General features: G+C 50.5%; 3 protein-coding genes and 1 pseudogene across 3 annotated transcripts; 3 read left to right on the plus strand and 1 right to left on the minus strand.

Moving 5' to 3' along the window:
* Window positions 1-274: 274 nt before the first annotated feature.
* LOC136494343 (protein S40-4-like) lies at window positions 275-1,295 on the minus strand. Its single transcript, XM_066490513.1, has one exon. It carries the CDS (start codon window positions 1,120-1,122, stop codon window positions 571-573), a length of 552 nt encoding a protein of 183 aa, XP_066346610.1. The 5' UTR covers window positions 1,123-1,295; the 3' UTR covers window positions 275-570.
* A 5,518-nt stretch (window positions 1,296-6,813) lies between these two features.
* LOC136490963 (pentatricopeptide repeat-containing protein At1g77360, mitochondrial-like) lies at window positions 6,814-22,132 on the plus strand (annotated as a pseudogene).
* LOC136492064 (uncharacterized) lies at window positions 13,219-16,282 on the plus strand. The gene is made up of 2 exons (XM_066488213.1): window positions 13,219-14,423; window positions 16,216-16,282. Exons 1-2 carry the CDS (start codon window positions 13,219-13,221, stop codon window positions 16,280-16,282), a joined length of 1,272 nt encoding a protein of 423 aa, XP_066344310.1.
* Window positions 22,133-23,878: 1,746 nt separating the features above from the next.
* On the plus strand, window positions 23,879-25,847 carry LOC136490964 (aquaporin PIP2-5-like). Its single transcript, XM_066487172.1, has 3 exons — window positions 23,879-24,565; window positions 24,679-24,819; window positions 25,450-25,847. Exons 1-3 carry the CDS (start codon window positions 23,945-23,947, stop codon window positions 25,561-25,563), a joined length of 876 nt encoding a protein of 291 aa, XP_066343269.1. The 5' UTR covers window positions 23,879-23,944; the 3' UTR covers window positions 25,564-25,847.
* The last annotated feature ends 202 nt before the right edge of the window (window positions 25,848-26,049 follow it).

The following is a 26,049-nucleotide window of genomic DNA, read 5'->3' on the forward strand; positions in this document are numbered from 1 at the left end:
TTCCGCTTTCCCGTGTGCAGTGCAGTGCAGCAAGATGATGGGGGTGCGCGCCGGCTCGGGGCCTACCTGATCTTATCCACCTACGGCGCCGGGAAAACGACACCGCGCTACGCCATTTTAGATCACTCGCCATGTATATACTAAGGCAGTATTAATGCTCTCTAATCTAGTCCATCAATTATTGAAGCCCCTCCTCCTCTGGGCTCTGGCGCGGAGACTCGCAGCATGCTGTGCGTGTTTTCTTTAATCCAGCCTCGAATAGAACGTTTTGTTTTGCTGTCAGCAGGTTGTATCGAAGCTATTTTAAGAGATCCATCCATGTACTGGACCTGAAATATTCGGTGTCTCTTCCTGCTGTTCAGTGGGCCGTCTCGCCTGCCGTTACATCGCCACTCACATCGATCGTTTGGTGCTATGCACCCATTATTGGTACGACCTACAGTAAAGCGTAGCAGTAGCACTCGTCCAAAAGAAATGGAGAGTGATTTACAGCAACGTACATCGCGCCCGCCGAACGAGCGAGCCAGCTCTCCCGCCGGCGCGCGCGGCGGCGGTGGATCACCGATCAGCTCAGTCCGCCTCGAAGCCGGTCTTCTTCCAGACGGCGTCCCGGACCCGGCTGAGGTCGCGCCCCTTGAGCGTCCTGCCGATCCCCTCGTGCACCGACATCGACGCCGCCCGGCTGCGCCACGCCAGCTCGTGCGGCGGCACCATCTCCGCCCCGCCGCCGCGCGCCCTGCCGTCGTCGTCGTCCGCGTCAGGCTCCCACTCGCCCGCGTGGTAGTGGTCCCGGTACTCGACCCCGAGGATCTTCTGCCAGTCCGGTATGTTCATCGGCAGCGACCCCGCCGCGCCGCCGCCGTCCACGGCGGGCTTCTTCCGCCCGGCCCCGGCGCGGGAGGTGGGGATCGGGCGCGCCCAGCCGGCCGCGGCCTGCAGCTCGGCCCCGGGGCTGGAGTGGGAGTCCGCACCGCCGCCGAACGAGCCCCAGACGACGTCCGACTCGTCGAACTCCTCCGCGGCGCCGGCGCCGGGGCCCCTAGTCGCGGCGCCGCCCCTGGACGGCGCGAACATCCGGTACGCGTGCTTCGCGGCCGCCGACGACCTCGCAGTCCCGGCCATGCCGATCGATCAGAATCAGTGGCTCGAAAGCCGCAAGCACGAACCACACCGAAGAGGAGTGCGAGAGTGTGGTGCCAGGACTAGGACGGCTATGGTTTTGGAACTTGCACGGGGTTGGATGTTATAGCGCCGGATGTGTGAGGAGGGTTGGAAATGGAAGCTGGAAAGCTGAAAGCAGTGGGTGCACTCGCTGGGTTTGCTGCTTGCAGAATGCAGAGTGATGACGAGGGGGCACTGTGGGACCGGAAGCGGATAAGGCTGTTTCCGGAATGACGGCACTGCCCTCCGGCGGTTTGGACTTTGGCGCGCCACGCGGCCCACGGCCACGGGTTGAAGGTGCGTTCGGCGGGACGGTGGGCGCCTGTGCGGCCACTCCTGACTCCTGAGGCATGGCCACGCCAACGTTGGATCAGTTTCGCTTCGTCACGAGAGATCTGGATGCGTTAATTAACCTTGTGATAGGAACAGTGCAAAGCCATGCATGCAATGATGCAAAACAGAACCCCACCGCCACCGGATGACCGGACCACCAAAACACACTGGTGTGCTGACCTCCCACCGGACACACTGGGTTTTGTCACTTGTGGTCTTTTATTTTTTTTATTTTACAAATAAAAAGGGAAATTTGTCACCTCTAATCTAAGTGCCTGTTTAGTTCTCAAAATTTTGTAAAATTTTTCAAGATTTCCCGTCACATCGAATCTTTGGACACATGCATAAAGCATTAAATATAAATAAAAAATAAAACTAATTACACAGTTTAGACGAAATTCACGAGACGAATCTTTTAAGCCTAATTAGACTATGATTGGATACTAATTCCCAAATAACAACGAAAGTGCTACAGTACTATTTTTCAAAAAAAAAATTCGTCGCCTAAACCAGGCCTAAACGCGGTAGACGCGTCATCCAGACAGAAATGCCAAACCACCTTTCTTTAAGATAAAGGTGATAAGGTTGTGCCACCTTCGTACGTGATGTACCATGAATGCACTTTGTCCGTTTCTTCCAAACAACTGACTGCTTCGGTCCTACAGCCCTACTGTTCAAAGCTTATCAAGACGTTTTCGATGGAAACGATTTTAGTAATTTATTTAACAGATATATATTCTCTGAAAAGCACTGCCGACGTCAAAGTATAGTAAGCAATAGGATCATCAAAGTATGACGAGTAATACGAAAAGACCCCGAAACTGCTAGTTTAATTTTCCATCGACAAAGAAACAATGTAACTAGGTGTCCACACAGAGGATAGATGAGAATGAGATGATTACAACTACCAAGTACCTGTGAATGCTACTTCAAACCAATAATATAAGGTCATCCTCAGCTGCCTTAGTTATGTCGTTGGTTGAGGTGAAATAAGAGAGAGAAATTAAACTTACAAATCAGCAGTTGTATCCTCTTCTCTCATATGTCCTCGATCCGGTAGTTTAAACAAGTGCCAATGTAAAATGGTTCTATGTCAGTCTCAAACAGATCAATGTTATCTTAGACACAAAACGCTAGTTACACAATTACCACGTGAGTAACAATTAATATTTACTAATCATTGTCTAGATGGTTTAATCGTGCTCCTATTCCGTCTACACGCTACTTGAGATGTCCGGTCTAGGTGTGCTTAGACAAACAATGTTTACAATGCAATAGGAAGCCACACATAAACTGTATAAGAACGGTTGGAATGGTATGTCTACTCTCTCCACCCCAAGTTATAAGACATTTTGCTTTTTTTTTTCTACATAGCTTTTACTCTAAACTTAAATATAAACTACGGAGTATGCCTTGAACTCTTGATATATATAAAAAAAACTAAAACACCTTATAGTTGAAAACGGAGGAAATATTTTTTAAAGTGTCTACGTACCTATAATATAGGAGTAGAATTCTCATTATTTTCTCTAATTAATGTTGCCGGATGGCCGTATTGTCTGTTAATTAGTGGCCGATGGCCATAATAATAATTGGCGCAAGGGCAGTTCCGGTGTCTAATGGACGTATGATAGTGAACAAAAACAATGTTCCAGGCCCTCGAGTTTGTCGCTAGCTGCACGCACGATGGCAGCAGGGCCCTCGCTTCGCTAGCGTCCTGTCCATGGGTCTGCGACGGTGACAGGCGGTCTTGCACTCTTGCCCCTCACGCTCGCCACGTAACGCTGCCGGACGCTGGTGGCCCCCGCGTGGCCACGTGAAGGCCGGCCTAGTGGCAAACGATATGTTCTCGTGACTTATAAGTCGCATTTTTAGGAGGGCGATGTAATCCACAGGATTGGCAGCGGCGATCGGCAAACAACCAAAACTACACGACCGCGACCGAGAGCCACTGTTTTCCCTTTTTCGCGAGCGTGACAAGAAGAACGCTACTGTTGCCAGCGACCACTAAAAATAATCACGTAGGAGTACTAGGCGTGCATAACCTTGCTCCTTCCGGATCAGCATTACGAGACTCGAGACGCATGGGAGCAGAGCTCGTCTGAACAATATATATCCGACATGCACTGAATGTTTCCGTCTTTCAGAATTCAGAGAGGCCCCAAAGAATGGCGTGTCACGCGGACAAATGCATGGTACCGCCAGACGCGGCAGCGGCGACAAATGCAAGCGCCTTGTTTAGATTGCAAGTTTTTTCACTTTCTCTTCATCACATTAAATCTTTGAACATATGTATAGAATATTAAATGTAGATAAAAAAATAACTAATTACACAGTTTGATTGTAAATTACGAGACGAATCTTTTGAGCCTAGTTAGGCCATGATTGGACAATAATTATCAAATAAAAACGAAAGTACTGCAGTGCCAAATACTGATTCCTAAACTCAATCTAAACCAGGCCCTACTCCTCCCTGTGACCGCAGCACAGTGCGCAGTGTCCTGGATCAGGAGTAGTTGTCGTCCGATCCGCACGACCGCTAGCCCAGTCGTTGTTGTCGCTGCAAGACGCGCGCGCTGTGGTTTTCGCGGTGCATGCATGCAATGCAATGCAATGCAAACACAGCCGGTCCGAAAGCCCAGGGCGGCGGCCGGCCACGAGGGAGCCTCGCGCGCGCGCGCACTGGCGGAGTCCAAGTGGGCGCGGCCACGTAGGCGCGCCGCGCACAATTAAACGGTAGGAGTAGGCACCGTGCAGAGTTACAGAGCCACTACCGTCTTTCGGCCTGTTCACTGGTTGGTTTCTGGGCTGGTTTAGGCTGGCTGGTGCTGATTTGTTGTGAGAGGAAAATACTGTTGACTGCCTGGTTTGGGCTGGTTGAAACCAACAAGCGAACACGGTGTTTATCTCTTTCTTGCCTGAACGGCTGACCCTGATCAAAACCATGCATATGTCGACATGTATGGCGCTCTTACACCCTCTGCCGTGCACGGTGCACTGACGAGCAAACGCCACGGCAAATATTCCATGCAGAGATGCGATGCTCTCACCTTCTTCAGACTCGACGGCGAAGCTGTGGAGTGTCAAGGGAGCGACTTGCGTCCGTCGATTCGACTGGGGGAAGAACGGCCACAAGTGTCAGCGTCGCCCACGCCCAGCCAATTACGACAGACATGCATGCGTATGAGCCGTACGCGCCCGGGTTACGATCGCGCTGTCCCGTCCTATTCCGCATTTCCACCCTCCGTCCCGTTCGATCGGCCGGTTTCGTGCGCCGCTTTTGACATTAATAAGGCCCTGTTTAGTTTCTAAAATTTTTTTTGTCTTCTACGATAAAAGAGTATGTTTGATACATGCATGGTGTACTAAATGTAGATAAAAAAAAAACTAATTGCACAGTTCTCGACAAAATCGCGAGACAAATCTTTTAAGTCTAATTAGTTCATGAAAAGCCTTAAGTGCTACAGTAACCCCACATGTGCTAATGACTGATTAATTATCATTAGATTCGTCTCGCAGTTTTCTGATGGATTCTATAATTTATTTTTTTATTAATATTTAAAAATCTTTCCCAACATCCTTTCAACATATTTAATGTGATACCAAAAATTTTGACCTCCCATCTAAACACAATCGACCATCGATGGACGTACGCATCACTGCATCAGCGTCTTGTCTCGGAGGAGTTGTTGGCCTGGTTTAGATTGGGGTTAGGAATCAGTATTTGATACCGTAGTACTTTTGTTTGTATTTGACAATTATTGTCCAATCATGGCCTAACTAGGCTCAAAAGATTCGTCTCGTAATTTACAATCAAACTATGTAATTAGTTATTTTTTATCTATATTTAATACTCCATGCATATGTACAAAAATTTAATGTGATAAAAAGAGAGTGAAAAAACTTGTAATTTAAACCAGGCCTTGGCCTACCAGTTCTTGCTTGCAGCGCCGGGCCTCCTCCATCAGCTGCTCTGCTCCGGATAAAAAGCTGATCTGATTGGATCAGCACGCAGGTCAATACCGTACGCATCCCGGACTGCTTCGACACTGACTCCAGCGCGCAGTGCACAACATGCACACGGCACGTACACAGTGGCGGATGCTGAGACAGGATCGTAGGGGCTGGTCTCTTTCTTCTTCCCTTGTCTCTATTTTTCTTCTTTCCTCCTTCTCTTCTTCTCTCTCGTCCTCTTCATATTTTTATTGATACACCAGCTGTGTAGGGGCTGGAGCCCCCCCTTCCCCCTAGATCCGCCCCTGCACGTACACATACTATGTATGGCAGGAGTATATAGTATCATCAATACGAGAAAGTTTGTCACTTGCGGACTAATTAATCGGCCGGTTACACCTTATCTGACTTAAATTCGGTGATCTCTTATTCTCTTCAGTGAAAGAAAGTCGTGTGGCTAGTTTTGGTTGTCAAAGCTGCAGCGAATCTCATGGGTTGCTTTTTTATTTGTGCCACATTATCGGTCATTATTAGGGCATGCAGTGCGCGCTGTACATAAAACTAGGGCCTGTTTGCTTGAACTTATCAGTCTGGCTTATCAGTCATTGTATAATATTTTTCTCTCGCAACAAATCAACGAACGGTATTTTTCGGTTTAGTTTTTCAGCGAAACGAACCAGGCCTAGATAGTACCGCATAGTAAAGCTTCGCATTTGGGCCTACAATAGATCTCACTTTGGTTGGTGCTGATGGCCCAGCGCGACTGACCGAGGCGTGTGGGCTCAAATAAGCCCAATGGACCAGAATTGAGACTTGAGAGACCCAAACATCGTGGGGGCCCTGCTTCTCGCCTGCCTGTCCATCAATGGCGGCCTCGGACCTTGTCCCCAAAAACGCCGCGACGGCGCTGCTATTCTCCCTTTGGTGTCGTAGGTGTTCGATTCCAGATTCCAGATTCCAGACTCCAAACTCCGTTCTGCCGTTCTTCATTCGGCAGTACGATTTACGTTCCAAGTTCTTCAGGCCCCGTTTAGATGCAACCCAAAACCCAAATTTTTTCAAGATTTCTCGTCACATCGAATCTTACGACACATGTATGGAGTATTAAATATAGATGAAAAAAAATTAATTACACAGTTAACCGAGAAATCGTGAGACGAATCTTTTAAGCCTAAATAATCCATAATTAGACATTTTTGCTAAATACAAACAAAAATGCTACCAAAAAAAAAAAAAAAAAAAAAATAAAAACAAAAATTTTGAGAACTAAACGGGGCCTCAGATTGAAATCCAGACGCGAACCAGGAGATACGAGGATTTGGAATCAGTAGATAGAATAAAAGAGGAGCAGCAGGTCGAAGGTAGCCCCCGCTTTCGCCGATGGTTACGGCGGCGGAGAAGAGCCCCGAAAGGGAGGAGGTCGTCGAACCCGCGCGCGGAGGCTTTTCTGGAGATCATCTGCCGCGTCCCGGCGGGGGAGGTGGAGGCGGCGCTGTCCGCTTGCGGCATCGGCCCCACGGCGGAGGTCGAGGAACTGGTGCTCAAGTCCGGCGAGAGCTACAAGCGCCCCAGGTCCGCCGTCCGCTTCTTCCGCTGGGCGGGGCACTCCGTGTCGCACACCGCCTACGCATGGAACCTCCTCGTCGACATCCTCGGCAAGGCCGCCATGTTCGAGCCCATGTGGGACGCCATCCGCTCCATGCACCAGGAGGGCGGTGGCGGCCTCGTCTCCGTCGCCACGTTCGCCTCCGTCTTCGCCTCCTACTGCGCCAGTGGCAACCTCAAGGATGCCATCGCGGCCTTAGACGTCATGGACCGCTACGGCCTCAAGCCCGACGCCGTCGCGCTCAACTCGCTGCTCTCGGCGATCTGCCGCGTCGAGGGCCGCGCGCAGGCGGCGCACGACGTCTTCGAGCGCACCAAGGCTACCATCCCACCCGACGCCGACACGTTCGCGATACTGCTCGAGGCATGTGAGAAGGAGGGGAACGCGGTGCGCGCCAAGAGCGTCTTTGGCGAGATGGTCGTCCGCGTCGGCTGGGACGCAGCCAACGTGGCCGCGTACGACTCCTTCCTCTCCACTCTCGTCCGCGGCGGCCTGTTCGACGAGGCGTTCAAATTCCTGCAGGTGATGCGGAGCAAGGGCTGCTTGCCGGGGATCAATTTTTTTGCTACCGCTGTGGATCTGGTCGTCCGCAAGCGTGACTACACCAACGCCGTAGCCATCTGGAACATGATGGTCTCTGAAGCTGGCCTCGTTCCCAATTTCTCAATGTACAACGCCATGATTGGCCTCTACTGCAATGCTGGTAGCATGGACTATGCCCTTGGGATGCTTGATGAAATGCCCCTCAACGGCGTCTTTGCAAATTCTGTCACATACAATACCATACTGGAGGGATTCACCAAGCATCGCAAGGCTCGTGAGGCTGAAAGTTTCCTAAAGGAAATGAGCAAGAATGAGCAACTGCCTACTGCATCCAATTGCGCTGCTGCTATCATCTTGTTCTTTAAGGAGTTTAACCCATCTGCAGCAATCGACGTGTGGCGCTGTATTGTGGAGCACAACATTACCCCAGCTGAGGACTCTGCCAAAGAGCTAATAGCAGGGCTGCTTGATTTTGGCAGGTTAACTGAGGTGAAGAGGCGTGCAGATGAGATGATTGACATGAGAGTTGAGTTGTCACGATCCACGATGGAGAATATGAAGCATGTTTTTGCTAAGGCTAACAGGCACCAAGAATATGACCACATTGCAAGAAGGCTGAAGCGATATTAGCTACACACCTGAATGCTTTAATCAGCCGGTATGTCTTCTTTCCATATGGGTGTATTGACTGTGTTAGTGATTGCCACTGTTTGTATGTGATTGCTGCTCATTTCATCTTGTGTTATTCACTTCCTAATTAGGCCTCATGACATTTTTTTTTGTTGAACTACCAAGTGGTATTATTAAACTTGTCTAGTTCTTGTATGTGTCAAGTCTTTGTTGCTCTTGGTTGGTGTTACTCTCCTTGTCTTGGTAAATAGGGTCCTTTAACACAATGCAAGGCCTATAGAAAGGACTGTAATATGTTAACATATTCCTTTGATTGCCTCTCACCTCTTTCTTTGCCAAGCCATTGAATGTTTATTCCTTTTTTCCATTACCATTTATGGAATGTCGAATCAGCTTGCACCTCAAACCTTTTGAGGAACTTGAATAAAGAGAGAACTCACATATTTCGATTCATTGAATGTAGCTTGTTTCCCCACCTTTGGTCTAATGAATCCATTGTTATGTCCTTGTTTTAGGCTTTACTAATTTTTTCTCTTATAACTATCATTAGTTGTGTTGGTCTTACCAAAATTTCTTACAAGCCAAGCGCTCTTGATATTTTGATTACCTAGCACAAGGGAAGTGATTCATGATCTGATTCAATTCCCTTTGATCAACTCCTTGTTTTGCTATTTTGCCATAGCTGAGTCGTCATATTTTAGCTTAGGTTTAGCCAAACTAACATGGCTTGGCAGATGAATTTGAGATTCTTAACCCTGAAGCTTTCAAGAATTTCTTTCCTTGTCATACGCCAAAGCCAAAAGGTGGTGTCTGTTGTGCAATATTCTTCTTTCCTTGTACCCTATTCAAGGTTATTAAGGTAGTAAGGCGAGGCGTGGCGACCCACCCCCTTCCAGATGCCTAGGCGAATAAGGCGCGCGGCGAGGCGATGCCATACACATACGCTCACCTACATTAGAGCAGGACAAACATACATTGGTATGCACCTTTTTGCTGCCAATTTTAGACTCTATGCAAGTAGCCACCACCCACTAGCCAGAGCAGTTTATACCCCTATCCAATTATCCAAGCACTAGCAACATCCGACATCACAGGAGTATATCATCCAAGTCCAAGATCCAAAGCATAAGCAAATAGGCAATATAATCCAGACTTCTGAACAGAGGAAGGACATGCAGAGGAGGGGAAAACAGGTACACTTGAGCCTATGTGAAAGGGTGATGGGCCTGGCCTCTGGCAGGGAAGTGTGCAGCGGAAGAAGACGCAGAGCCCATGTAGAAGCGGAAGCAGACAGTCCTCGACGGGCATAGGTCAGAGGCGCGGATCGGTGAGCGAGGACGCGGCGCGAGGTTGGATGTCGAAGACACGAGCGGACGGATGGGATGGAGCGGCGAATCGGCAAAGCAGAGGGGGCAGGAGCGGCTGGATGGGATGGGGCGCGTTCCAGGTGCTACCGCCGCCATCGATCCATCTCTTTCCCTCCCGTCTCTCAATTGGCGAACTGCAGGGTGCGGCGCGTCTCCACGGAAAGTATAGGCGCGCGATTTCCCCTTCACGCGCACCTCCCTCTTGTTTTCCCGCGCGATTTCACCTACGCGCGCAACTACCTTTCGTTTTTTCTCCGCGCGCGCATCGCTCCGCACACTTCTCCCTACGCCCGCAACCGCCTTTTCGCTCTTGCGGCGTCTGTCCGACGCCTTGGCGACGCCATACACAGGGAGGTCGCGGCGGGCACGACGCCTCGATTGGAAAATCGCCCTAGATGCCTAGGCGACAACTAGGCGACGCCTTAATAACTTTGACCCTATTAGTAGCTTTCCTAAATGTTTTTGGTCATAATGGAGAAAGATTTTATTGCACTATGAAGCATGGGATTTTCGTGGATTGTTGCTCATATTAGGTACGCTTTAATGTTTCTTCCATGTGGACCCTAGAGCGTCTTGACATGTGTTTAGGAACAAACCTCTTGATTCATGTAGTTTCAGTGGAATTAAATGAAATGACCACGTGACAATGCCATATTGTCGGCTACAAAATGTTTATGTTTCCATCCTAGAAAGTTCTTTGGATGATGCAAGTGAGCTAATGAGAGAATTCAATCTGTGCCTTCATTGCCAAGACATAGTTCCTCTACTCGAGATCTAACATGGAGACATCACATAACATGATCTTTTCTCTTGATCTCACATCAACCGACGCTCCTTAGTAAATACCTTGCGCTCTTGAATTGTTTTGGCCTCCTGTCATCTCATGTCCTTCATCTTCCTCTCTTTCTCCATTGCAACTCCTGAATTGCATCCTTGTATAATGCATCAAGTCTTCCTTTGCTACTCCTTTGCACACTTCATTCCAATGGGCCTCTTTCCTTGTGATGCTTGAGACGAATCAGCAGTTTGGGTGCTCTTCCCACCTTCATCTGCTTTGTCTTCACCACAAAAGATTGGATTAGTAGCTATGGCATTGTTACTCTTCTGCGTCTTCCCACTTTTGTGGCGGGTCAAGTGCTTGAAACTAGGGTGAGTTCCTCACTTTGAGCCAACAATGCAGGAAAGGACATGACCTCTTATTTTCCAACCAAGTCGTCGTTTGGACGTCGCACACGCGGGAGAAAAAGGCATGCAAAAAGGCACTGCATACGGGAAAGAGAGGGAATCACGTGCCTATTGCTCTCCTGCAAGCAGGCGCCCATTGGGAATCCGTGTGAGTTGAGGGAGGGGGGGGGGGGGGGGGGGGAGCGATGAGAGAGGGGGAGAGAAGAGGGTCGCCGCCGCTGTCGCCTGCTCGTTTCGATCCGCCACTTGCCCGCCTCAATCCGCGCCCCTACCCCTCCGCTCTTGGATTCGTGACTCCTCGACGGCCTCCAACATTCGCGTCGTCGATTCGTGCCTCCAACCTCCGCTCGTTGATTTGGCCTCAACTCCCTCTGCTCTGGCTTCTTGCCAACGGTTCACAACATAAGTACGCCTTCTGTCTTCCTCCCCTCCCGTTCCTCTGTTCTATGTTGTTGTCTGCTCCGTCCTTCGCTTGGATAGTTGACTTGGAGTGTATATTTTGGTTTGTTGCTGGTTTGCTGCTTTGTGCTAGGTTGTTGACTAGGTTGTGCTTGGTTCTTCTCTACTCTGCAGCCAACAAGGCAACAACACAATGGAGAGTCCAGCTGAATACGATCCGAAGAATGATCCAAAACGTAGACCACTGAACTCGAATGATTCAGGATGGGATATGGTTATTGGACAGGTTCTGTGACAAGAGAATTATAGCAGGAATTAAAAGATTGAAGAAACATCTAGCTGGTGGCTATAGAGATGTGATTCCATGTCCAGAGTATGGCACTGAACTAAGGAAAATGATTCAAGAATGCTTGGATGCTACTAACAATGCTGATGAGTTTGATGATGATGATGTATACTAAGAGATGAAAGGCAAGAGTTGGGTGTTATGTCATTAGTAATTAAGTGGTGTCATTAGAGTCTAATTTGTTGCTATTGAGAGGAGAGATTTCAGATTTGCTATTTTGCTACTTTATGTTGTGCACTAGTACTCTAGTGTCACTACTTATTATGGTATTACAGGCTAAGAACCAGCAATATTAAAGTATAATTGCTTTTACATTCTATTGTGTCATTATATATTATAAGATGTTTGTATGGCATCACCTTGCCTCATGCCTTAAATGCCTAGGCGTCTGGAAGGGGTAGCTCGCCATGCCTTGCCTTACCAGCCTTAATAACCATGATATGGATATGGCTTGGGTTGGACATGCAGCTCTAGCCGTGCCGGCCAGCCCATGTGCTTGTGTTGCCTTGAACTCTAAGTCTACATGGTGCAATAACTCTGGGCCACTCTACCCTGCCTCCCTATCACACCATCACCTCTGTGTGTTGTGCTTGTCAGCTTGGTCATCATGGCCTCAAACCATCACCTCTGTGTGTCAAACTCGATCATAAGGGCCACAAAGGCACCAGCAGTAAAATCCTCACCGGTCTCGTGTATAGTCAGAGCTTTTTAGTTAATGCATGGGCAGTCCAACTTTTCACATTGTGCCATCTAGGCCACCAACATGGAAACTGCATTTCCTAGTATTTATTCTTTTCAAGTGGTGCATCACTAGTCCGTACCCCCTTGACGTGGGTTCTAGCGCCAGCCTAGCATGCTAACTAAGTTTGTTGCACGTGGCATCTGAGCATACGACAAAGGTGCTCTTCGACCTTTGCTTTGCATGTGAGGACGATGAATGAGAGGCCACCACAAGTGTGACCTCGTTCACCACGTGGTCGATGAAATGCGCCAGCCGAGAGTTGTCTCGTGGAGACCAATCAACATGCCATATTAGCGCTAGTGCCCACGTGGAGGGTATGGTCCTATGGACATTAAAATGCACTTTCATAGTTGGTGGACCTAAGTGACATTTAAGGGCCACCTATGTATTTAACTCTTTTTCTCTAAATGGATATTTAGAGGACCTTGATGAAGATAAGAGACGGGGATGGTGAAATATTAGGCATAACTAGCATCATGCAACATTCAACACAAGGCACATATGTCCTTGACACAACCTAGTCATTAGAGGCAAGTTTGAAGCTTAGATCTATGATCGGGGTTCAAGAATCTTAGATCACGGGCTTGTCTGAAATAATGTCATCATGACCGGTGGCAAAACGGCGAGAAAGAGAGGGACTAGCTTGACCAACTCTTGTTGTTGTCTACCATGGTTCATAGCTGAAGCTGATATGGTCACCATCATCAATATGGAGAAAGAAGCAAGAAAATACATGAGGGAGAGATGAAAGGTTGTGGGAGTGATGGAAGTGTTGGAGTATGTGTGTATTAAGGCCCATATATGGCCCATGTATGACTCCCATATAGCTACCCTTCCAGGGTTAGCCCAATAGTAAGGAATCACAATTCTATCATGGTATCAGATTAGGTTTTCCCTTTCCTCCCTCTCCCAGCCGCCAGGCAGGCAGCCGCCGCCGGCAGCCGCTGCCGCCATGGCCGGTGGCCCACCACCTCCTCCCCCTCCCTCCTATTTCCACTGCTTCCCCCCTCTCCCTTCCACCTGGGCGCAAATCGCGAGCCGCGCGCGCCCCAGTGACCCAGCCGCCGCCGCCGCTACTCTTCTCGCCGTCGTGGCCCTTCCCGGCGCGGATGCGGGCCTCCCCGGCGCGGATGCGGGCGGCGCGGATGCGGCCCTCCCCGGCGCGGATGCGGGCGGCGCGGCTGCTCGCGCGGCTGCGGGCCTCAACGACGACGCCTCACGCGCGCGCGCGGAATTCCAGGGGCTAGGCGCGGGTGGCACTCCATTTCCCGCCCCGCCTCCTCTGCCGTTTCACGCAGCGCCTCCACCGGACTCCGCCCTCGCAGCGGCTCTCGTCACCGCCCGGGCCGCTGCCGCGGAGGGCCAGGCACGCCTGCGCGCGGCGGCCCAAGCCTGGGAGCGGGAGCGCGATGCGGGCGATGTTCTGGCCCGTCAGATCGCCGAGGCAGAGCAGCTCCTCGTCCATCCGGTGTACCACGACACCACTGCCACCTCGTCTGCTTCACGTCCGTCCCCTACAGTGGTTCTCTGGCCCAACTCGACTGATCCCCTCGTCGCGCAGCTGCACTACCAAGCCGGTGGTGTCCAGAACATCCGGAGCCTGGTTCCTGTCGTCCTCGACCCTGAGTCGCCCTCCTACGCCCGCTGGCGGGACCTGGTCCTTCTCATCCTCCGCCGCTACGCCCTAGACGACCACGTCCTCACCGACGCCCCGCCTGCGGCTCGAACCCCTTCATGGCTGCGTCTCGACAGCATCGTCCTCTCGTGGATCCTGGGGACCATCTCCCTCGACCTTCACGACCTCGTCCGCAGCACCCCTGAGAGCACCGCCCGCCGGGCCTGGCTGGCGCTCGAGGGCCAGTTCCTAGGCAACGCCGAAGCCCGGGCCCTGCGTCTCGACGCAAGCTTCCGCACCTTCGTCCAGGGCGACCTCTCCGTTGGCGAGTACTGCCGGAAGATGAAGACCATGGCAGACTCCCTCGGTGACCTTGGCTGGGCCGTGGAGGACCGCATCTTGGTCCTCAACGTCCTTCGCGGCCTCAACGAGCGATACAGCCACCTCCGCACCTGGATCACCCGGCAGCGGCCCTTTCCCACCTTCCTCCAGGTCCGTGACGACCTTGTCATGGAGGAGCTCACTCAGGGCATCACGCCTGGGTCACTACCCGCGCCGGGGTCCTCGTCTTCCTCGACTGCTCTTGCCGCCACTCCTCCGCCATGTCCTTCCGCTCCACCAGCGTCGTCCCTTCTTGGTCCTCCTCCCGGGCCGAGCGGGGGTGGGGGGGGGGGCGTGGTGCGGGCCCTGGCCGTGGGAGTACTCCGACGCCTCCACGGGGTACACCCTGGCCCTCCTTCAACAACCCTTGGTCAGGGCGCATCTCCATGTGGCCCATCCGGGCTTTCGGGGGCGAGCCTGGTCCACCGGCGGCCATGCTCACCGGCGCTGTCCTAGTCGCCCCGTTCTCGTCGCCGTGGGCTCCACCTACCTGGACCTCGCCAGGGCCTGTCGGTTGGGACCCGACGGCTTTGGCCCGCTCTTTCGGCACCATGACCCTGACTCCTCCAGTCGGCCCAGACTGGATCGTCGACTTGGGTGCTACCTTCCACACCACCCCCAACCCTGGTATATTCTCTTCTGTTCATCCTCCTTCCTCCCACCCTTCGTTCATCATGGTCGCCAATGGTTCGTGTCTTCCTGTCACTTCCGTGGGTGCCGCTCACACTCATGGCTCTTTTCGTCTTCCTGATGTCCTTGTTGCTCCCTCTATGGTTCACAACCTCCTTTCTATTCGTCGTTTTACAGCTGACAATTCCTGTTCTATTGAATTTGACTCATCTGGTCTTACTGTGAAGGATTTGGCTTCCCGGCGTCCTCTTCTCCGATGTGACAGCATGGGGCCCCTTTACACCCTTCGGTTTCCTGCGTCTGCTTCTTCCGCTTCGCCCTCCGCTTCGTCAGCTGCTTTTGCCGCCACCACTTCATCCACTACATGGCACCGGCGTCTTGGGCATCCTGGTCGTAATGCTTTGACCCAGCTTAGTCGTAGTTCCGACATACCATGTACTCGGGCTCACGATGAGCACTTGTGTCAGGCATGCCAACTGGGCCGTCATGTTCGTCTTCCTTTCCCTACCTCCTCTTCCCATGCGACCCATATTTTTGATCTTGTACATTGCGACCTATGGACGTCTCCTGTTATGAGCATTTCTGGCTATAAATACTATCTTGTCGTGCTTGATGATTTCTCTCATTATTCTTGGACTTTTCCCTTGCGTGCTAAGTTTGATACATTCCCCACGCTTCTCCACTTTTTCGCCTGGGTGTCTACTCAGTTCGGCCTCACCATCAAGGCCGTTCAGTGTGACAATGGGCGTGAGTTCGATAACTCCAACTCTCGTGCTTTCTTCCTCTCTCACGGTGTGCAGTTACGCATGTCATGTCCCTATACCTCCTCCCAGAACGGTAAGGCTGAGCGCATGATTCGCACCACGAACGACACCATGCGCACCCTTCTGTTCCAGGCTTCGCTTCCTGCTCACTTCTGGGCTGAGAGTCTGCACACCTCCACCTACCTCCTTAACCGCCTACCTTCCGTTGCCTGTCCGGCTCCCACTCCACACCACGCTCTCTTCGGTACCCTCCCTCGTTACGATCACCTTCGTGTCTTCGGGTGTGCGTGTTACCCTAACACCACTGCCACTGCTCCCCACAAGCTGGCTCCCCGTTCGACTCAGTGTGTCTTCCTCGGGTACTCCCCGGATCACAAGGGGTACCGTTGCTTTGACCTCACCTCTCGTCGGATCCTCATCTCTCGCCACGTGGTGTTTGACGAGTCCGTCTTCCCTTTCTCCACCACCTCCCCACCCCCCTCCACCCCCGACCTTGACCTCTTCTCCCTGTTTCCCACTGACACGGTGGACCAGCCACCATTGACGTTGTGTCCTGCAGGTACTACTCCACCATGCCCTTCGCCGGCTCCGTGCTCCGGCTCGACGCCCTCCGGTGCGGCCCCTGACCCTGCGCCCAGCACGGGTCCGGCGACGCCGGACTCCGGTGCTGCTCCTGGCCCTACGCCCTGCGCGGGTCCGGAGACCTCGGCTTCAGCACCTGCTGCGCGTTTCGCACAGCCGGTGTGTGTCTACCACCGCCGAGTGCGGCCGGCTCCGCTGCATCCGGAGCCGGCCCCGCCACCACCGTCGCCGCCTCGGTCACCACCGGTGGCCTCTTCTCCGCCGTCGACACCTACGCCGCCACCTCCGCCCCCGGTTGCCCGTGTCGTGCAGTCGGTGTACCACCCGCCTCTCCTGCACCGACACCCGCGTCATGTTCACCCTATGGTGACGCGGCACGCGGCTGGTACCCTGCGGCCCCTGGCTCTCGCAGCGATGCCAGGCAAGCCGCAGGTCTCTCCTGTACCCTCTTCCGTTCGCGCCGCCTTGTCGGATCCTCACTGGCGTCGCGCGATGGAGGAGGAGTACGCGGCACTCCTCGCCAACCAGACATGGGATCTGGTGCCCCGTCCGCCTGGCTCCAACGTTGTTACCGGCAAGTGGATCTGGACACACAAGCGGCGGGCTGATGGTTCCCTTGATCGGTACAAGGCTCGCTGGGTTCTCCGGGGTTTCACTCAGCGCCCTGGCATCGACTACGATGAGACGTTCAGTCCAGTGGTGAAGCCGGCTACCGTCCGCACGGTTCTCTCACTGGCTCTCTCTCGCTCCTGGCCCGTGCACCAGCTGGACGTCAAGAATGCCTTTCTGCACGGTACTCTGACTGAGACAGTCTACTGCAGCCAGCCTGCGGGCTTCGTTGACTCTTCTCGTCCTGATATGGTCTGCCGGCTCAACAAGTCCCTCTACGGCCTCAAGCAGGCCCCTCGGGCTTGGTACTCTCGGTTTGCTGCTTACCTGCTGACATTGGGATTCGTGGAGGCAAAGTCAGATACTTCTCTGTTTATCTATCACCACGGCGCTGAGACTGCCTATCTGCTGCTCTATGTTGATGACATTGTGCTCACAGCCTCCAGTCCGTCACTCCTCCGGCGTATCATCACTTCTCTTCAACAGGAGTTCGCTATGAAGGATCTTGGTGTGCTCCATCACTTCCTCGGGGTCACAGCTCAGCCTCGTCCCACCGGTCTCCTTCTTCACCAGCGACAGTACACTCTTGATATCCTGGAGCGAGCTGGGATGACTGACTGTAAGCCCTGCTCCACTCTAGTTGACACTTAGGCCAAGCTGTCAGAGGCAGCGAGCAACCCAGTGCCAGACCCCACTGCGTACCGGAGCCTTGCAGGAGCACTTCAGTACCTCACCTTCACCAGGCCAGACATCACCTATGCAGTTCAGCAGATATGCCTCCACATGCATGATCCCCGAGAGCCCCACCTCACTGCTCTCAAGCGCCTCCTCCGCTACCTCCGAGGCACTGTCGACTACGGCCTGCTACTCCACCGGTCTCACTCCACCGACCTCGTCGTCTACACTGACGCCGACTGGGCCGGGTGTCCAGACACTCGGCGCTCCACTTCTGGCTATGCTGTCTTTCTGGGCGGCAACCTGGTGTCCTGGTCGTCCAAGCGCCAGCCGGTGGTCTCCCGTTCCAGTGCCGAGGCGGAGTACCGCGCTGTCGCTAACGGCGTGGCGGTGGCCTCCTGGCTCCGCCAGCTTCTTGCCGAGCTCCACAGTCCCCTCTCCCGGAGCACGCTTGTTTACTGCGACAACGTCAGTGCGGTGTACCTCTCCACCAACCCTGTTCAGCACCAGCGGACCAAGCATGTGGAGATCGACCTTCACTTTGTCCGCGATCGGGTCGCCATCGGCGATGTTCGGGTCCTCCACGTCCCGACCACCTCCCAGTTTGCCGACATCTTCACCAAGGGCCTCCCGTCCTCCACATTCTCCGAGTTTCGCTCCAGCCTCAACATCACCGGTGGCTAGTTGCGTCTATGGGGGGGCTCGTGTGTGTTCTTCTTTTCATGTCCAGTCTGCAACTCCGTTGTGCCGGTAGTTCAGACTGCGGGGGGGGGGGGGGGGTGTTGGAGTATGTGTGTATTAAGGCCCATATATGGCCCATGTATGACTCCCATATAGCTACCCTTCCAGGGTTAGCCCAATAGTAAGGAATCACAATTCTATCAGGAAGGAAAGGAGGACAAGGCAAGAGAGGCAACACTAGGGTTGAAAGAGGTGACATGGTGCTAGCATGTAGCGAGGAAAGACATGCTCAACCAACAGAGGAGTTGAGAGGAGATGACATGATGAGCAAAGGGTATGCTGGTTGAACCTATTTTCCTATCTTCCGATGGTTCCATTTTTCATTTTCCCCTTTCTTTTGATTTAGGGGTTTATCATCCCTTCTCCATTAGATTTTGATCATATAATTGTTATCTAACTTTATTTGTGAAAGGAATATTCATGCTTAATTACTTTTTCTATTGGCCTAGTGAGTCATTGTAGTCACTCCAAGTCATGAACTAGTGCCCTAAAGAACACCACATTTGCCAATCATTTGCTCTTCAAGGCATTTTTGGCGGTGCATGACCGTGCTCGCGGTAGTTCTTTTTTCTTGCCATTGTGGAGATGAAACCGTGGGGCAGGATTTGGTTGCATGTGCATTGGCAACTTTGTCATTAGGTTGGATGATGTGGAGCACAAACCTAATGTGCCCTACACTCTTTGGCCTTTGTTTTAAGCCACCCACATCTGTCGGACCTAATAAAGATTGGTTTGTGGTGACTATGCTTGGACACCATTATAACATACTGGAAGTGAAGGATCTTTAATGCCTCAATCTGAGCTGCTCTTCCTTAAACCTGAATCTGCATTTTAAGGTGTTTGTAGGGATGTTCATGACCTTGTTCTTCAGTGAGTAATTCGCCTATTAGGCGAATGGGGTACCCCTACAGGGATATTTAATGGGGGTGAAATGTCCCTTGTGGGTATAGCGGGTGTGGCAATGTTCTTCTACCCTAGTCCCCTATCTCTTTATGGGGCCCTGCAATTGTGACATGTTGGGACTAGTCATATGTTTGGCATAACTCATAGAAAAGATAGGAGGCTTCTAATCTTGTATAGTCCTATTAATGCCCCTTGATGTTCTCATCTTTCTTATATTTTTTTTGTTGCTCGGATTTTGTGATTAGCCTATGTATGATGTTTTTGTGCCATATTCTCATTTTAGAATTTAATTAATTGCTCCTACATCATATTCACTGTGTAAGGGAGCCATTGGGTATCCGCTATTCACGAAGGATGGGGTTGTGGGGAATGCTACTGTGGAAGGGGTGACCTTTAGGGTCCCCTCATCGAGGAATGGCCCCTGTTGCTATCTGTAGTTCGTTGTCATAGCAATCAACCATCAAACAGGAACACTATTTTTATATCCAAATTACTATATATGTCTAGCATATATGATGTATGAATACTTGTACGCAATAAATCCTAATTCCCGTTTTATAATTTTATTGTCCATTATCTTCGTTGCCAAATATTACTAATGTTGTCAAACATGGTCTCATTGTCGAGAAACCAGATAAGGGATGCTCACCTGCCTGACTGCCTGCCTGTTTAGGAAACTTATGATTCTCACCGTAGCTTGTGAAGAAGAGGGAGTGATGTGTGGGCAACCCTGGTCCAGTTTGGTATTTGTAAGATTGGGAAGTGTCTTCAAAACTGCTGCATTATCTATGTTCAGTTAGGGCTTTCACTTCTCAAGAAGTTGGTTGGAAAATTCTAGCTCATATAGGCGATACTACTTGAGTCATAGAGCTTGATCTTTTTTTAGGAAGCTGTTATTTTTATTCATACTGTTCTGTTTTTGTTCAAATTGTGAATTTTCGAAACCAAAAGTTGATTAAAAAGCTTACTGAATGTTTTTAAAGCTTTGTTCAGACTGTAGAAAAGAAAGCAAAAATGCCTTTTCAGCCTTTTTTTTTTTTTGCCTCTCTCTGTTTTTTCTCAACAAAAAGGGGAAAGAGCTGGTATTATTCTGTCATCATTCTAGGAGCATGGTCTATTTGGAACCACTGTAACAGATGTGTGTTTGATGGGATTCAACCTAGTCTTAATAGGGTTTTAGCTGTAGTTAAGGACAAACTGCACCTCTGGAGTCTGGTCGGAGCTCAAGGAGTTTCCCATCTCCTTGTTCTAGAGCCAGCCAATGGGTGAGTTCTCACTACTAGTGGTCAAGGCCTCAAGGGTCAGGTCTTTGTCTATAGAAGAGACAGATTGTGCCTTGTGAAGTGTGTTGGGGTGTGTGTGGTGCTGTAAGGGGTTTTTAAACCCCTGTTTTTCTTCTTAATATAATGATACTCAGCTCTCCTGCGTGTTCGAGAAAAAAAAGAGCTGGTATTAAGGGGTACCCTGGCTTTTCTTGACCAAGAAGACTACCATTGGACATCTCCTTATGGGTGCATGCACACTTGTACTTACCTATGTCTCCTTTGATATAAAGCACCACCCGATGGTGCATAGGAAACCCTCAGATCATCTAGCCTCTTAGTTTGTACCCTCGTGGATGTAATATCTAGGCTGCATCGTGCAGACAGTGATATGACATACAATCTACTATGGTGTTTAGTTTTGCGATATGGTGGATGGCCCCAGCTTATGTTATAGCTAAGGAATTGAAGCTGTGAATGTTTTAAGTCCCAGAAATATATCTTGAAGAGTAGCTTCTTTGAAATATTGTATTGTGTCCTCTCTAGTGCTCATGCCATGAGGCCCCAGGAAAATCTGTAGAAATCTCTGTTAGATCTATTTTCATAAATAAGCACACTTTCAAGAGAGTTAGTGTTGCATGTGTTGAAGCACCACAATCAGTCCATCTCTGCATGTTTAAAACACATAAGGAGCCGTTAGAATTAAAGTTGACAATGAGCCATTATTTGACCGTTTACCATATTCTTGTGTTATTAATGATAAGTTTAGACATCTGAAGGTGATATTCTGGAGGAAATGGGCATTGTATTGCCAATTTTTAAGCCATTCTGCTGTAACAGAAGGAATTTAATGCCAACTGACTTCTGGAACCTTAGCTGGTTAATATTCTGGTCTCTATAATGTACTGTTGGAGATCATAAAAAAAGCTGCTACTGTCCAAATTTTTGTCGTGTCAAACTGTCCTTAGTAAAGGTGCAGTTTCAGTTGTTTTTAGTTATTGAATATTACTGTCTGAATACCTGGATGATTAGTATTATTGAATATACTGTTAAAGGTCATATGAACCTTTTCTATCTTTGAACTGTTTTTGTTGTCTTCAGTTTGCTAAGTAAATGTGCAATATTAGTTGTTTTTGTGGCACCCAAAATGGTTAATATTCTGGCACACAAAGATTGGTAGCAAGCCAACAATTTGCTGTCTTATTTTTTCTAAGTTAAATGTGAAGAAATGTCCAAACATTTGTTTGAACTAGCCGTTATTTATACATTCCAGTGTAACTATTACATTTGGCAGTTCATTTATTTCACATTAACATGTACAGAAACTTTGGGGCTCACGGGGTAGAAGTTTAACGCCTGGACTGCTGAATTTCCTGACTACCAAGGTTTTGGACTAGCCTGGGATCCTGGAAGCCTGGAACTATACTCTGATCACACAAGCAGTGGTCGGGATGTTAGTGTAGCTCTTGTAGATTCCCGACCCCATTTTGTGCTAGTTTTTGGCTGGTTACTGATTCTGGTGTAATAAGGGGCTAGTTTAGTGACGCTGCATGTTATCACTGTTTTTTTTCTTCAGAATATATGTTATGAATATCAAATTGGGTTATGTAATATCAGAAACTCCTGGCTGTCAGTGTCAAGCACCTATGCTGATCCTTAGACCCTATTCCTCAGCTACAATTTCGTGCAAGAAGGTTTTAACTTCTTTTTTTCTGAGAAAGTTTAAGCTTTTGATGTGTTCTCTTGTTGTCATTCTTTTAATCAGATCACTGACTCTTATGCGGCAAGTCATTCGATTGCTCTGGTGCTGCTGCAATATCGTTAGGACCTGGTTATCTGTATGCATGCACCGAAATTCTCTCTGTATTGAGAGTTTTGAGATGTTTTTTTTTTTAAATGAGCTAAGAGGATAACCTATTGTCCAATATTGACAACGCAGCGTAGTTGCCAAAAATCGATCAAACAAATCGGCGTGTGTAGGACCCGAGCCGTCCAGCTCGTTTCAGCCATATAGGCTTGTATAAACTATGCAAGGTGCCAGCGTCACTGCTTGATTGCTCCACCATTGTCCGTTTCGCTTATAGTAATCTGATGGCTGTTGTACGCCCGGGTCTCGACCTCGCACGAAAACTGCATGACTGTCTGTGCCTCGTGTTCCAGGTAGTCGCCACGTGTGAACAGGAATACAGGATGGCACTGGAACACGAGGCTCGAGCGTCCTGTGATGGAATCTCGTGGAAGACGGGACGGGACCATTGGGGCTTGGCTTTCTGTCTCGTGCTGCTGCTGTCCTCCTCATACACGAAAAGAGTCCTCAGCTATTCTGTGCACCAGCAGCACAACAACGGCATCAGACACTGATGAGCTCCGCAGACGGTTCTAGCTCGAACTTGCTGCCTGGTGAAAAGCAACGGAGAAGGACCTCCAAACACAGCGCTCGTTGCAACTAGCTAGCGACCCGTGTGGTTCCAGACCTGCAGTTTCGATGGTTCAGGAAAGTGCTAGCATGACATGGCGTCATGACAGGGCGTTATTACACGCTGTGCTGCCACAAGTTTGTTTGTACGCCCTTTTCGTGTCAAAGAGACGAGGGATACAGCCAATGCTTGCGCACGATAAGACATTTAGGTTGCACCTAATCAAGCGCCTCATAACGATCTTAATTAGCAGCTGCCATTAGGTGGTCCTTGCGATGTATGTGCCTCTGCGTGCTGCTTAGTTGTCTCCCTTGTCCGTCGGTGGTATCATTGGCAGCCAAACTGCTGATCGAGCAGCTCTCCATTGGTGGAGAAGCATACTGCGTTGCCAGGCAAACGACAATTTAAAAAATTTCTGCCAAATTTTTATAGCAGGTTTGATTGTTCTCTATCCAGCAGTTGAAAACAGAGAGATACAAATTGGCAAAGAAGAAAAGAAAACAGAGAGATACAGAGACACTCCTTGATTGCCAGAGCTCTGAAGATTTAGCAAAGGCCCTGCCTGAATCACGTACAGAGGCCGGTGGTCTTTGCTGCAAGCATAGCAGAGGCATGCATATGGCACTGTAGACTTCATATTTCCACACTGATGAGGCTCACGCCTGTGCCTCCCTCACCACACATTATCAGACGCAGACACGAAGCATAGACACGCTGACACACATGCATCGTCGTCGTCGCTGAATGAAGCTCAGCCACTGATTAAATTTAGCCCCAACCCCCGTATTAGGCTCCAGAATTATGTAACCATGATGAGCGCTTTAGTCGGTCGCGGTCGGCAAAATTATAAACCCAGAAACCTCCCTGGCCAGACGCTCGGCTTATCTCTGAGGAGAAGAACACTTAAACAATCCAATCATGAAGCAGCCGCCTGTTCCTGTCACGAACCACCACCGTCTCACTCTCTCACTGCCCCTCCTTAAATACCTCGCCTCGCCTTGGCCACTCTCGTCACAACAGAAGCGAGCTAAGCTAAGAAGCAGAAAGCAAGCAAGCAAGTCTCGTTAGAGAGTGAGTTCATTGGCTAGTGCGAGCGACAATGGCCAAGGACATCGAGGCCGCGGCGGCGCACGAGGGCGGGGAGTACACGGCGAAGGACTACTCGGACCCGCCGCCGGCGCCGCTGGTGGACGCGGAGGAGCTGACCAAGTGGTCGCTGTACCGCGCGGTGATCGCCGAGTTCGTGGCCACGCTGCTGTTCCTCTACATCACGGTGGCCACGGTGATCGGGTACAAGCACCAGACGGACACGACGGCGAATACGGCGCCCGACGCGGCGTGCGGCGGCGTCGGCGTCCTCGGCATCGCCTGGGCCTTCGGCGGCATGATCTTCATCCTCGTCTACTGCACCGCGGGGGTGTCGGGCGGACACATCAACCCGGCCGTCACCTTCGGCCTCTTCCTGGCGCGCAAGGTCTCGCTGGTGCGCGCGCTGCTCTACATCGTCGCGCAGTGCCTCGGCGCCATCTGCGGCGTGGGCCTCGTCAAGGGATTCCAGAGCGCCTTCTACGTGCGCTACGGCGGCGGCGCCAACGAGCTCAGCGACGGGTACTCCAAGGGCACCGGGCTCGCCGCCGAGATCATCGGCACCTTCGTGCTCGTCTACACTGTCTTCTCCGCCACCGACCCCAAGCGCAACGCCCGTGACTCCCACGTCCCCGTAAGTAGCTCTGGCCTCTAGCTCGATTGTCAGCGCCTCCCCTCCGATCCATTGAGCTTCATCACTGTAGTAGCTGTTGCTAATGCTTTGCGCTTTCTGCTTTGTTCATTCAGGTGCTTGCTCCTCTCCCAATCGGGTTCGCGGTGTTCATGGTCCACCTGGCCACCATCCCGATCACCGGCACCGGCATCAACCCGGCCAGGAGCTTGGGCGCTGCTGTTATCTACAACAACGACAAGGCCTGGGATGACCACGTACGTCCTACACACATACTGCTAAAGCTCTACTGATAATGACGGGACATCCTGCCAAAGAATAAATTAAATGCTAATGGCTTACAGGCATGGCCGCCGCTGCCATGAACACTGGCCTAATCTTAATTAACTAATCAAACAAAAACTATCGCGATATTTCTCAGCCCTAGGTTTACTAGCTAAGAGGAGCAGATAGAACTGTTGGATTATTATAACAAGCTGGAGGTTCAGGAAGTCAGGATAAGGCTCAATGATGATCACTTAGTTAAGCTGATCAGCAGATGTCACCCAAATTGATTATTAGTATACAGTTGAACAGTTCTTTAGTAGCTACTCACACAGCCACAGTGACATTTTCAGCCACTTGATTAAAAACACACTGAAACAAAACACGCAGCCTAATCTCTTCCCAACAACCGCCCTCCGACCTAACTCAAAAAAACTTTAATCTATGTACTAAAATACCTAAATGTTATCTTGCCGTCTTACTGTTACTGCACTGATCAATAACACTAATTTGTGACTGCAATTGATATATATGAAATCGCAACCCACTTGATGAAGTGATCTGCAGAATCAGTTGAGGTGTCTTAGATCGATTGCTTGTCCTGTCTTCGTCTGTGATTGTAGTGGATCTTCTGGGTGGGTCCATTCATCGGCGCCGCCATTGCCGCGGCGTATCACCAGTACTTGCTGAGGGCCAGCGCCGCCAAGCTGGGGTCATCTGCCTCCTTCAGCCGCTAGATCGATGGCCTCCCGCCGCCCCGCCGGACAAGGACAACCGGAGGCATGAACTGTAGATATATCAGAGGCCGGCCTCCTCTTCTCCACTGCACTCGTGAAATGCCTACGTGCGACGTCGTTGCTTCTAGCCATGCATTGTTATTATATATATATGCACGCCTTGTGATCAGTTTGCGTCTGTATTTCCACTGCATTTGCTTGTTTTTTCTTCCAAGCTAGTGTGATTGTGCTGCTGTTCTACGTACTTATCCGTGTACGACAACTGGGCAAAATGAAAAAAAGATAAATGCATATATGTAAGTTTTTTTTTTTTGATTGAAGTACTTGAAGTTGAATGCTTGTGTTGACTCGCTCGTGTCCCTGTTGATGCACGCTGCATATGCCATGTGGAGTGCTGCGCCTATAGTTCATCTTTGGCAACGGCATCACTCCATGAGGCCTCAAATTTCAGAACCATTCAGGGCACCTTTGGAATACAGAATTTTG

The sequence above is a fragment of the Miscanthus floridulus genome, chromosome 11 (genome assembly GCF_019320115.1).
Source record: "Miscanthus floridulus cultivar M001 chromosome 11, ASM1932011v1, whole genome shotgun sequence".
Lineage (NCBI taxonomy): Eukaryota > Viridiplantae > Streptophyta > Magnoliopsida > Poales > Poaceae > Miscanthus > Miscanthus floridulus.